At 42.4% G+C, this 14,129-nt stretch overlaps 1 protein-coding gene across 7 annotated transcripts in view; it reads right to left on the minus strand.

Moving 5' to 3' along the window:
• The window catches only part of CIT (citron rho-interacting serine/threonine kinase), a 191,451-nt gene that overhangs the window by 125,717 nt on the left and 51,605 nt on the right, over positions 1-14,129 (minus strand). For all 7 annotated transcript variants that reach the window (XM_003832401.4, XM_008957793.3, XM_034934622.2 and 4 more), the window contains exons 8-9: positions 13,539-13,742; positions 11,210-11,363 (exon numbers count right to left, since the gene is read on the minus strand). In XM_003832401.4, coding sequence (XP_003832449.1) covers positions 11,210-11,363; positions 13,539-13,742 — 358 coding nt within the window. The remainder of the gene's footprint in view (positions 1-11,209; positions 11,364-13,538; positions 13,743-14,129) is intronic.

Here is a 14,129-nt window from a genome sequence, read left to right on the forward strand (position 1 = left end):
CCATACCCAAAAGCCATGTTCCTATGAGGCTGCTTAATATTAAGTTTTTGGTAATCAAGTTATGTTTCCCCAAAGATTCATACTTTTAGAGATGCTTTCCCTCACTTCTGGATTGCACTTTAACCAGACTTCTTAACATTTTAGCTTTACTTTGTTTTTTTCTCTCCCTCTCAGTCTAGGTACTCAGCAATCTGTGAAACACCTACATAGGCTAGAAATACTCAGAAGAGGAACGTTTCAAATTGCAACTAGTCATGAGTGCATTTCTTTGCAAAGCTGAATTTGGATATACCCAATTTTTCACCCTGGTGGATATTCCCCAGGAATTTTTTTTTTTTTTTTTTTTTGAGACTCAGTCTCGCTCTTTTGCCCAGGTTGGAGTGCAGTGGCATGATCTCGGCTCACTGCAACCTCCGCCTCCCGGGTTCAAGGAATTCTCATGCTTCAGCCTCCCAAGTAGCTGGGATTACAAGCACCTGCCACCATGCCTGGATACTTTTTTTGTATTTTTAGTAGAGACGGGGTTTTACCATGTTGGCCAGGCTGGTCTCGAACTCCTGACCTCAAGTGATCCGTCCGCCTTGGCCTCCCAAAGTGCTGGGATTACAGGTGTGAGCCACCACATCTGGCCCAACCAGGACACATTTAAATAATAGCAAAGGAGCTAGTTCATCAGCACCTGCTTGCTGTAGGCCCAGGCAACGTTCCCTTTCAGCACCTTCCGCCATGAATTACCTACACCCAATAACACATCAGACTGGATTCATTCTTTGCTGCCTTCCCGATCTCTTTAGTACCCTTTTATCTCTTTAGTATCCTTTTCTCTAACTTTTTTTTTTAGAGACAGGGTCTCACTCTGATGCCCAGGAGGGAGTGCAGGGGTGCAATCATAGCTCACTATAAGCTTGAACTCCTGGGCTCAAGCAATCCTCCCACCTCAGTCTCCCAAGTAGCTGGGATTACAGGTGCACACCACCATACCCAGCTAGCTTTTATTATTATTATTTTTTGGTAGAGACAGGGGTCTTGCTATGTTGCCCAGGCTAGTCTCAAACTCCTGGCCTCAAGTGATCCTCTCACCTCGGCCTCTCAAAACTTTTCTCCAACAGTGAAAAGATTTATTCTTAATTTTTTTTTTTTTTTTTTTTTTTTGAGATGAAGTCTCGCTCTTTCGCCCAGGTTGGAGACATCGCACCCGGCTAGTCTCACCCTTCTACTCACTCCTCCAATGAGGAAGAAGGAGGTTATCTGGCTCATGAAAAGCAGACATTTATTTGGCCATGTTTTACTAGAAGGTAGAATTACTATGTCTTGAAAGTAAGGGCCAAACTTAAAACTTCCCCTTTTACTGCCTAGGCACAGGCATAGCAGGCACTCAACCAACCAAACACTCTTGTCCCCCTTATTTCCATCAGGCCCCCTGTTGTGGCAAGGCCCCCCTCCGACCCCGTTCATGAGGGGAGGCCACCATTCTTCTCTGTTGGTAGGATGGGCAAATTTACCAGAGCCCTGCATCAGAGCTTACTGGGTGCTTGCCCTGCCAAGAATAAAGTGGGTATTTTGGTCTCTATCTGGCTATCTGTTCTTTGTGTGTGTCCTTTATAAGTCAGAATTTTGAAGTGCTGGAAGGGTGGTCTTAGATCCCAAACTGCCAGTGCTGTAGTTGAATGTTCCATCACCACGGATGAACAGAGTTGGCTATATTTATTTTCTCTGAAATGAGACACCAGAAATCATTTCCAAACTCTCAGTCATGAACCACCTGGGCCTCTAACTCTTTGTCCTGAGGCTTTCATCTCTTTTGATTCCTGCCAACCGCCCTTTTTAGTTCTATCCAAACTTCACCCTCAGAAAATGAGCATAACTGCAATCACCACACTCATAGAATTGATTAGAAAGTTGGCTGCTGAATATAGTCCCAGATGTTTAATATAATTTTGAATCTTTGGCCAAATCATTTCCACGTTTGCTTGGTTGTGAAAGGTTTTCCCGCAAGTGAGAATTTAAGGGTTGAAGACTCCAATTTATGGGCTCTCCAACAAACCCACTCTGTTTCCCATCTTCCCCCAAAAAAGGCATTAATTTATCTCACTTAGAATTGATTTACCAAACTTGGATGTGGCATTGCACTGCTGGCTTGCACTAAGAGGCCCAGAAGGAAGCAGTCCTATGGAAATGCCAGGGTACATTTCCGAGGGATGGGGCCCACCAGGTCACAGGGGGTCTCATTTATGGGAAACCCAGTGGTGAAATTCCTCAGGGCTCAGTATTCAGAAAATTGGGTCTCCTCTGAGCAGAGCATTCTGGACTTTTTTTTCATGTGACTGGGGCTCTTGTAACTGTTTATATTCTCCTTTCTGCTTTGGTTACTGGGAGACTGAGAGTCCCAAATCATTCTTCCTTTGGCAACTTAACAGGAACTTCCTTGTTTTTACTTTCAACCCTAACTTTATTTCCCTATCCTCATACTCCTTTCATCTAGATTTCTCTATTTATTCATTGTTATATTTTTAATATTGCAATTATTTCTAGAATAAGTTGCCCTCAATTTATCTTGGAATAAAGTAGAATATTACATATTTTTGACATCTCTGGAAGTAGCTTCTAAATTCAGACTAGTGGGGGAAAATCCTATAATCCTAATTCATAAGCATTTAGCTCTTTTTGGCCTATTTTTTCTTACCAATCATTTACCTTCTAAAAACAGAACAGCCCCCAAGAGACACATAAATATTTGCCTACATATCCCATAAGAGATTATAAGAGCTACTGACTATAGCTCTTCATTATTCCTTTTTTGTTTTAGTAGGTGGTGCCCACACGCTCCTGGTCTAGTAAGTTGAATTTCTACCATCACTACTTCACCATCCCATCCCTCTTGCTCCCCTTCCCGTCCATGCTGATACTCCAAACAGACCCAACTCCTCTTCCTCACTTCCTCCTGCCCCTGAAGTAAGTGAGTGTCCAAAAGGAAGACAAGTTTAAGGGCCAACCAAGCCTAACAGAGAAGCATATCTACAATCCTCATGGAACTAGCTTAGAAAACAAAACATGACCAGATAACCCTTCAAATGACAGGAAGCCCCAAACAAGAAGAACTTTAAAAGGCCCCAAACAAATGAATACACAAACAAGATGAACTTTAAAAGGCCCAAAACATCACGCCTGTAATCCCAGCACTTTGGGAGGCCAAGGTGGGCGGATTACCTGAGGTCAGGAGTTCAAGACCAGCCTGGCCAACACGGTGAAACCCGTCTCTACTAAAAATACAAAAAAATTAGCCAGGAGTGGTGGCACATGCCTGTAATCCCAGCTGCGTGGGAGGCTGAGGCAGGAGAATTGCTTGAACCCAGGAGGCAGAAGTTGCAGTGAGCCGAGATCGTGCCACTGCACTCCAGCCTGGCTGACAGAGGAAGACTCTGTCTCAAAAAAAAAAAAAAAAAAAAAGGCCCAAAACAAATACTTGCGTGCTCACATACCACACACACACACACACACACACAACACACACACACACACACACACACACTAAATGCACAAGCCATTGAGATAATGCAATTCTAAAGGCAGGACACTAAACAAAATAAATGAAAAAATAATGTCAAAATCATGATATCACCTGTGGCCTTGTTTAAAAAAAAAAAAAGCCATAAGGGGTTTTCATTTGAGAAGAGCACTGCTTATCAGAAACCAATGGCTGAGTGGCAGATTCGAAGGATAAGCATGGTAGGGCCATGCTTAAATGAATGAAGTATAAAGATTGCTTCATTCATTTCAATGATGCGGGAAAATAACCTGCCAATAAAAATTACTGAATTTGGCCAGGTGCGGTGGCTCACGCCTGTAATCTCAACACTTTGGGAGGCCGAGGTGGGCAGATTACCTGAGGTTGGGAGTTCAAGACCAGCCTGACCAACATGGAGAAACCCCATCTCTACTAAAAATACAAAATTAGCCAAGCGTAGTGGCGCATGCCTGTAATCCCAGCTACTCGGGAGGCTGAGGCAAGAGAATCACTTGAACGTGGGAGGCAGAGGTTGCAATGAGCCGAGATCACGCCATTGCACTCCAGCCTGGGCAACTAGAGCAAAACTCCATCTCAAAAAAAAAAAAATTATTGAATTCTTGGGAGGCAGCATAAAGATGTTGTTAAGAGGATAGGTTGTGCTAGTGTTATAGGAGCATAGAATATTCTGGAAAGTTCTATGAGAAACTGACAATAGTGGTTTGCTTGAGGGAGAGGGGTTGGGCGTGGGGTGGGAAGGAGGCATTTTTCACCATATAACCTTCTGTATAATGTGAATTTTCTGCTATGGGCTATACCACTTTTTCAAAAAAACAAAGGCAAAGAGAACTTAGAGTCAGGGAGACCTGAGTTTGATTCCTACCACTGCCAACTTCGGGCTCCATGACCTCATTTGTATTGTGGACTAGTGATAGGACCTGCCTCACAGAGGTTTGGGGAAGAATAAATGGAACAATAATAAGCATAAAGCACTTTGCAGAGCTCCTGGCACATAGTAGGCACTCAATAAATGGCATGGTAATATCATACATGTATAAACATGTTAGTGAAGAATACTTATTCCACCCTTAATTAAAATCCAATATGGGACAACAGTAAAGTGGGGTTCAGGGAGTCAAGGAAATATCTTTTTGTTATCAGAAGGCAGAGATTAGGTCAAACCACCATTTTAAAGTATATGAACAATGTAATGTCCATCTAAGAGAAAAGCTTTAAATTCCTCAAAGCAAGGCCTAAAACCCAGCAGTTCTAAGCAGTCCCATTCACCCATAGGAGTCCTGAGCCAAAAAGTGGCCTCCCCATACCTTAAGCCCGAAGACAAAACGAGGAAGACCCACAAAGATGAGCAAGAAACTCTGAGGCTAGCATCCAATTTCTTCCTCTTGCAGGGCTTCACAACTCTAATATGCACAGAAATCCCCTGGGGATCCTTATTAAAATGCAGCTTCTGACTCAGTAGGCCTGAGTCTCTGAAGCTCTAACAAGCTCCTAGGTGATTCCGACGCTGCCGGTCCACGGACCACACTCTGAGTAGCAAGGTCCTACTGCCTCCACGTAATAGTTTTGCTGTTCGTTAACAGTAACAGTGGCAGTATTGAGAGATTCAGATTACTATGATGTTCCCTCTCCTGATAATAACCTGGCCAATTCTTCTAAATCAATGGTTCTCAACTGAAGGTGACTGTAGCCCCCAAGGGGAGACTGGGCAATGTCTAGAGTCATTTTTGGTTGTTGCAACTGCAGGGGGAGGGTGCTACTGGTATCCATGGAGAAAGCACAGCGATGCTGTTCAACATCCTGCAGTTCACACAACAGCCCCCACAGCAAAGAATTATCTGGCCCCAAATGTCAACAGTGCCAAGGCTGAGAAACCCTGTTCTAAATAAACAGAAAACAGGACACATCCTGAGTCTTCTCAACTCATCTTGAGATTAGAAATCCCAAGATTAGAAGTGGGCCATCGATCCAACATTGTCCTTTCCCAGGCTAGATCTGAGACATGGGGAGAGTTATAGGTTAGCAGGATGCTGTATGTGGGGAAGAGATCACCAGGTCACAGCCTATAGTCTGTATTTTGCTTAAAATCAAGCACATGTGGGGCCAGGCACAGTGGCTCATGCCTGTAATCCCTGCTGAGGCAGGTGGATCACGAGGTCAGGAGACCGAGACCATCCTGGCTAACATGGTAAAACCCTGTCTCTACTAAAAATACAAAAATATTAGCCGGGCGTGTTGGCGGGCACCTGTAGTCCCAGCTACTCGGGAGGCTGAGGCAGGAGAATGGCGTGAACCTGGGAGGCAGAGCTTGCAGTGAGCCGAGATCACGCCACTGCACTCCGGCCTGGGCAACAGAGCGAGACCCCATCTCAAAAAAAAAATCAAGCACATGTGGTTCAGTAAACTAGTGAGGGGAGGCCTACGAAGCATTAAACTTCCCACCATTTGGAGGTACAGCAATTTAACAGGACTACAGCTCTATTCAAGCAAAAGACCGGTTAGGCTCTTAGACTCTAAATTCAGTGAAGGTAGGGCCATACCCAAATGTGTTCATCAATGGAGCCACAGCACCAGCACCTGACATTGCACTTAACATACTGTAGAAATTCAAATATCAGAATGAATCATCAATTCAAAAATTCCTGCAATTCTAGGCTGGGCATGGTGGCTCATGCCTGTAATCCCATCACTTTGGGAGGCAGAGGGAGGATGATCACTTGAGCCCACAAGTTTGAGACCAGCCTGGGCAAAGATGGCAAGACTCCATCACTTAAAAAAAAAAAAAAAAAATCCAATTCCTGCAATTCCAAATGTTCTTAAATAGACCTAGAGATTAAATCACTCTCTAGTGTGACATGGTTTATTATTTGCCATCATCACAAATATTATTACTAATAACAATAACTTACGCAAAGGCATATATAGTATTGTAGAAAGAGCATGGGCTTTGGAATCACACAGACCTCCACCCAAATCCAGAATCCCCTATTCACTTGCCATATGACCTTGGCCAAGTTACCATGGTAACCACATCTGTAAAATGGGTATAATAATCCTTACATTTGACAGAAGTGTTTTGAAGGAGCATAGTGTAATATACTTGAATGCCTAGTGGTTAGCACAGAATAGGTACTCCCTAAACAATATTGTTGACCATACTAAAGGACTAGAAAAAAAAAAAAAACCCAAGGAGGTACATGGTGCTTATTTCTACACACAAAAATCTGTAAGACTTTCACCTGAAGCTAAGTAGGCACAGAATCCCTATCCCCCAAACCAAAGACTGTCTTCCCTCAGGATTATTGAGCAACCATATTATACACTTGAGGTTTCATTGTCACTACTGAGGGCCAGCTAGCAAATAAGCAGCAACAATCAAAACGATACCTATTTGGAAGAAGACTATCTCAGCGTTTCATCAGCATGGGACCACCACTGAGTCACTGCCGGATGGAAACAAAATGTACTTTCTGCTAACAAATGCTGAGGACCTGAAAAATCAGGATCATGTGGCAAGAATTGTTTCTTTCAGAGAATAGCAAAAGAAAGACAACTCAAGAGAAAAAGCCCATGTCAGACGCAACAGACCATCCGAGTTCTCTAGCACATTAGCCATAAATGTCCTAGGAAATAATCCGTGATCACCACTTCCGTTATGCATTTCTCACTGTTGAGACATGGCAGTCTCGGATAAAAGGTACAAGTGTGCTGGTTCCGTTGACATCACGATGCCTCGGGGGAAGATATCTTAAAAGATGTTGATAGAAGACAGGACCAGACAGCAAAACTTTCCCATGGATGGGAGCAGGTACACGATGCCAGGCAAGGTAAGCATAATCCCAAAGGCATTAAAGAGGAGCTCTGATTGGCTTCAGCTTTCCTGAAGCCCAGAAAGATCAGGCTGGGTACAGCCAGAATCCGGCCCAGCATCTGAAACATCGCCGGAACTGCACAACCAGGGCAGCTGGTACGCTTAGGAAACCCCCCACTGAAACTTGGAAAGCAGCCTTGAAATAATGATAATAATAAATAAGCAGCTGAAAAACCAATCTTGTGGGAGGCTGGAAATGAAACAGAATAATGAGAGCCTGGTGACCCATGAGCATGGCAGTCACTCATCACAGAGTGTTCGACTTGCTGGAAGAATAAGTATCCTGGAACTGGGTCAGATGCCTGGTTCATGGGGTGCTGCCTGCAGCAACCCCAAGAGGCAGGACCCAGGAGGGTACAGAAGCTATGCCTGACCTCAGTGTCAAAGCAAAGGCGCATCCTAGTTTCTCTCGGTAGCCACTCCCAGTTCTGTCATTCATAAATTTGCCAAGACCTTTCTTAAACTGCATTTATATATTCCTGCCAGGACCACCTCTTGAGATAATGAGTTTTAGAAGATTATTACCTGCTGTGTTAAGCAGTACTTCCTTTCATTGGTTACAACAAGAAAAAGAAGAATTGGGGGTGAAACCGCACAAAGGCTAATGTTGCTTTTAACAAGGGACAATCTCTTATCGCAGAAGGCGGAAATATTCGACAGCCTGGAACCACCAGGCATTTAAGCAGCATCCATGAACTTGGGAAACTTAATGATTCGAAGTATTTCGGTTGATGAAAATCACTCAACATGTGTTTATGAAAAACAGTGCTAGATAAAAGCATAATTTATGTTACAGTTACCTAGTTAGAAAATAGCTTAAAGAGCATGGAGTCAAGCAATGTTTTCAATCACAAATCTCTGAGTTGATTGCAAATAATGCAGGGATCAGAGGTTGGTGAAAAACAGGAAAATTTGCTAGGAGACACTGAAGTTAATACCATGCCTCTCTGCATAGTCGGAAATGTCATAAAACCACCAGGAAACACAATACTAATCCTCGGTGGGCATGAAGATCCCACCTGCTGGCTGAGCTACACTAAGTATCTAAACTAGGACCAGTCCCATCAAATATAAACACCCTAACTGCAATATGGTACCACGGATTGATTCCTGAAACAGAAACGGGACATGAGTGGGAGAATTGGTAAAATCCAAAAAAAGTCTGAAGTGTAGTTAACAATAATGTACCAATATTAGTTTTGACAAATAGTTTTTCAAACACTTAGACAGTGACACTGTTATGTAAGAGTTAACACTGGGGGCTGGGTGCGGTGGCTCATGTCTGTAATCCCAGCACTTTGGGAGGCTAAGGTAGGCAGATCACCTGAGGTCAGGAGCTTGAGATCAGCCTGACCAACATGGTGAAACCCTGTCTCTACTGAAAATACAAAAAGTAGCCGGGCATGGTGGCGCACACCTGTGGTCCCAGCTACTCGGAGGCTGAGGCAGAAGAATCACTTGAACCCAGGAGGCGGAGGTTGCAGTGAGCCGAGATCATGCCACCACACTCCAGCCTGGGCGACGGGAAGACTGTGTCTCAAAAAATAAATAAATAAATATAAAAAAGAGTTAACGTTGGGGAAAACTGGGTGAAGGGTATGTGGGAACTCTTCCATACTATCTTTGCAACTTTTCTATAAATCTAATACTATTCCAAAATAAAAGATTTATTAAAATTAGGGCCGGGTGCAATGGCTCACGCCTGTAATCCCAGTATTTTGGGAGGCCAAAGCAGGAGGATCACTTGAGCTCAGGAGTTCAAGACCAGCCTGGGCAACCTGGTGAAACCGCATCTCTACAAATACAAAAAAATTAGCAGAGTGTGATGGCACACACCTGTAGTCCTAGCTACTTAGGAGGCTGAGGTGGGAGGACTGCTTGAGCGTGGGAGGTCGAGGCTGCAGTGAGCCGTGATCACACCACTGCATTCCTGCCTGGCCCACAGAGTGAGACTCTGTCTCAAAAGTAAATAAATAAAGATTTATTTAAATTAAAAGAATTTTTTGGCCAGGCGTGGTGGCTCACACCTGTAATCCCAGCACTTTGGAAGGCCGAGGCAGGCAGATCACCTGAGGTCAGGAGTTCAAGATCAGCCTGACCAACATGGAGAAACCCTGTTTCTACGAAAAATAGAAAATTAGCTGGGTGTGGTGGTGCATGCCTATAATCCCAGCTACTTGGGAGGCTGAGGCAGGAGAATCGCTTGAACCCAAGAGGCGGAGGTTGCAGTGAGCTGAGGTCGCACCACTGCACTCCAGCCTGGGCAACAAGAGCAAAACTCCGTCTCAAAAAAAAAAAGAATTTTTTAAAGCAAATACATTTTGTGAGTCTTCAGAGCCACTACACTGGGAGCTGGGAGCTGGGAGTCAAATATATTATGCCTAATTTATAAGTTAAGCTTTATATAACATAGGTATGTATGCACAGGAAAAAAGGTAGATGGGTTTCAGTACTATCATCAGTTTCACACATCCACTGGGAGACTTGGAACATATGTGCCACAGATAGGAGGGTGGGGGACTACTTTAACTCTATTCAGGTAATCACCATTCACTGACTTACTTAAGTGGAGATACATTCTTAGGCATGATCAGCAGGTTCATGAATAAAAAAAATTAACTGCTTATTCAAGAAGATTACAGAGATAAAAAGGCAAGACAAGAAAAGATTAAGTACTTGAACAGCATCTAAAAGAAAGTCTATTACATCTTTCTAAAAGCATAAAAGGAAGAATGCCCTGAAAATATATTACTGATTAAAAGGTCTGAACCTTGGAGATTTGGGGGGAGATGTCTATTTATTTAGAAAAATAAAGCAATGTGGCCACCCGAATAATAAAAACATTTGCCAAGAAAGATTTATGGAAATGCGACCTACTTAAATATTTCAGCAGAAGGTTAGAGAAACCATCAAAATGGTTTACAACTGGACAATACTGATTTTTTACCATACTATGTCCTAGCTGAAGGTGCAAGCAATTATAATTATAACACATCTCCAATCAGAAGCCTGGTTTTGACACCTAGAAACAGATTCCATTTCCCAACCTCCCTCCATCACCAAAAACAAAACACATACTCAAACAGGATAACTGCTTTCCTACTGGCTCTAATCCGTGCTGATCATTCAGTAGAACACATTCAATCAACAACACATCCAAGAATTAAAAGGATTTTTAAAAGATCACCAACTGGTAAAAGAAAAAAGAGCATTGTGTGGTTTCTGTTGATAATAAACCAGGTCTTTGTTTTTAATGAATTCATTCAGTTTGCACTAACTGATTATAAAAAGTGATGTATGAATGAATCTACTGTGCATATACATTACAGGTTTTACATGCTTGTGAGCAAAGACAAATATTATCGAGGGAAACAAATGAATAAACACAGGGAGGTGTTTATGGTTTTTGTTTAAACTCAGCCATTAGCAGAACAACCTGGGCATGTTGCCTAATCTGAGTCTTTTTCCTGATATGTGAATGAAATACCTAGATCCACTTTTTTGGAAGAAACTGTGTCAAACCAAGTGACAACCTTCAAACTCCATTAATCTGTGCCTCTAACTTACTGAGGGATAATATTCTAAAGGCCACATAAACACAGAGTTTGATAAATGACCCAGTTCTACACAAACAATTTTAAAGCAGAATTATTACTCAAAGACAGCTACATCATTAGCCTTTACTACTCCTGTAGATAATTAAAGCCTTTATTTATGTAATTTACAGAAGCTTCTTTGGGCCAGAACAATCTCAGATCTCTCTTGAGTGTTTCATAATCCCAACATCCCAAATTAACGAAAACAGCCCTACTTACAGTTACGAATGTTGTTCCAGTCGATTTTAGAGAAGAAAGGATGGCAGCAAAGACCTTCAAACTTCAGTCTCTCTTTCTGGCCACACAACAAGCTTTGAATCAGATCAAGAAAGTCACCGCTCACTTTGGGGTCATCTGGAAATTTCAAAAACCGCTGTTCCAAAAAAAATAAGAGAATTATTTCCTTAGTAGGGATTCCGTTTCTCATGCCGCAAAGTGAAGAAAGTATTTCTCATATATGCAAGTTTCTTTTTTTTTGTTTTTTAGAGAAGGAAGTTTCGTGCCCTCTTCCCTTTGGACCAAAGGCATGTTCCCAAAATAAGTGGCCTGTTCACATCAATAGGATTAGTTCCTTTGTAGGGGTTCAGCGTCCTCCATGGCTTGACCCCGGCTCCCCTTCTCATCTCATCTTGCCACGCTCCCCATCTCTCCCTTTGCTGTCCAACAATGATGAGCTATTTAAAGATCCCTGAACAAATCACGCTGTTCTTGCTGCTTTCCTTGGCTACCTTTTCTATCCTATAACTCCTTTCTGCATGTTCCCTCTGCACTCTACTTTTGCACACACACAATGCGCTGTGATTTCGGTGTGATGAAAAAGAAAGAAGGCAGAGAGGGCCTGCTTCTTCTGCTCATCCCTGTAAACCTGCTACCTAACAGTGCCTGGTATGATAACGCACTCGTTATTGAATGACTGAATGAGTGAGTGAGCTAAAGGGAAGGAAATAAATTAGCTCCAAGAGTCATCTAAGGGGAAATTTTCACTCAAGAGGAGGCTCAAGAATAACAAATAATGTATGTACATAAAAATATGTATTAAGCATTCCAGAAAGATGAAAATTAGGTGAGATACAAAAATCTAGGAAATACGTTCCTTTTCCTTTTGGTTGAAACTAAAACATATACATTTATCAGAGCCTTAAGAAATGAGCTTCACAGGCTAGGCACAGTGGCTCATGCCTGTAATCCCAATACTTTGGGAGGCCGAGGCAGGCGGATCACCTGAGGTCAAGAGTTCAAGACCAGCCTAGCCAACATGGTGAAACCCCATCTCTACTAAAAATACAAAAATTAGCCAGGCATGGTGGTGGGCACCCGTGATCCCAGCTACTCAGGAGGCTGAGGCAGGAAAATCGCTTGAACCCAGGAGGCAGGGTTGCAGTGAGCCGATATTGTGCCACTGCACTCCAGCCTGGGTAACAGAGCAAGACTCCATCTCAAAAAAAAAAAAAAAAAAAAAATAGGCTTAATGTAGTAGAAAGCACAGTTATTAGAAAATAGTTTTACTGTGTATATATATATATATACAGTAAAACACATATCTATATGTAATTGTATTTCTAATTCATTTCCTCATTCAAGTGTAATACCATATTCAACAGTTAGTACTAAGAAGGAGTATATCGAAAAATCAAGAGCATGGACTTCAGGGCCAGACTGCCTGTGTTATTTCAGGCCAGTTACTTCACCTTCAGTGCTTTGGTTTCCTCATCTATAAATGAAAATAATAATACTTACCTCACAAGGTTGTTTGAAGATTAACTAACTGACTAAACTATATCTCCTCAATTCTAAGACTCACAGTTATTCACAGTTAACAGCACTGAAATCAAGATGCATTCTATAATCAAGAAAAATATCATAGACTCACTGGCAACAGTTTTTCTTCCTTAGCAGTACATAAAATAATGGTGTAGTCTTATCATTACTGGCAGCTGAGATTCCGTGAAATACAATTAATAAAATGTTTAGAATAGCCTTTGGCACAGAGTTAAGTGCCATATAAGTATTTGCTATTATTATTTTCCACCACTGCTGAAACACTCATTCACACAATTTTTAAATAACATCTAACACTCTATAAACATTCATTCACACAATACGTATAAAATATTCATGCACACAATTTTTAAACAACATTCTAGAAACATTCATTCACACAATTTTTTGTTTTTTTGTTTTGTTTTGTTTTGTTTTTTAGACGGAGTCTCACTCCATTGCCCAGGCTGCTGTAGTACAGCGGCGCGATCTTGGCTCACTGCAAGCTCCGCCTCCCGGGTTCATGCCACTCTCCTGCCTCAGCCTCCAGAGTAGCTGGGACTACAGGCGCCCGGCACCACAACTGGCTAATTTTTTTGTATTTTTTAGTAGAGATGGGGTTTCACCGTGTTAGCCAGGATGGTCTCGATCTCCTGACCTCGTGATCCACCCACCTCGGCCTCCCAAAGTGCCGGGATTACAGGCATGAGCCACCACGCCCAGCCTCATTTGCACAATTTTTAAATAACGTTTCTCAATGTGACTTCGAAATCTTCTAAGGACTCTTTACCTGGAAATTCATGATGTTATTGAAGGTTCTGGCAGAGGTTCCCTCTGCGAAGGGGGATCTCCCATAAATCATCTCATAGGCAATCACGCCCACTGACCACCAGTCACAGTCCAGGCCGTAGGTGCCTTTTCCATCCCCGTTCATCACAGTCAGCACTTCAGGAGCCATGTAATCTGGGGTCCCAATCGGGAGTTTGGCATTCACCTAGAATCCCATCAATAAAACGAATACAGCAAACTTTCAATTATCCTCAAGTAGACTGCCAACAGCCACATTTCAGACACAAGCTGATTTGCCACTGATTACTATTCTCCCAGGCACTTAAACCAGCTGTCAAGTGGCACACTGTCAGGAAATGCAAACGCTTTACTAATTTAAAAAAAAAAAAGCACACAGCATATAATGCAATCCAAGGGCAAAAGGGCAAGAGTTGTTGATGATATACACACAGCCTTCGGTTATACGAATGAGAGTTGGATATACCGGGAATGGAAGATGTCTTTCCTAATACAAGTTATTGACATGATGGAACTTCTCTTATGATAACAGCAAAATGATAATAAACTCTAAAAATGAATCTAAAATATCAAC

Source organism: Pan paniscus, chromosome 10 (genome assembly GCF_029289425.2).
Source record: "Pan paniscus chromosome 10, NHGRI_mPanPan1-v2.0_pri, whole genome shotgun sequence".
Classification (NCBI taxonomy): Eukaryota; Metazoa; Chordata; class Mammalia; order Primates; family Hominidae; genus Pan; species Pan paniscus.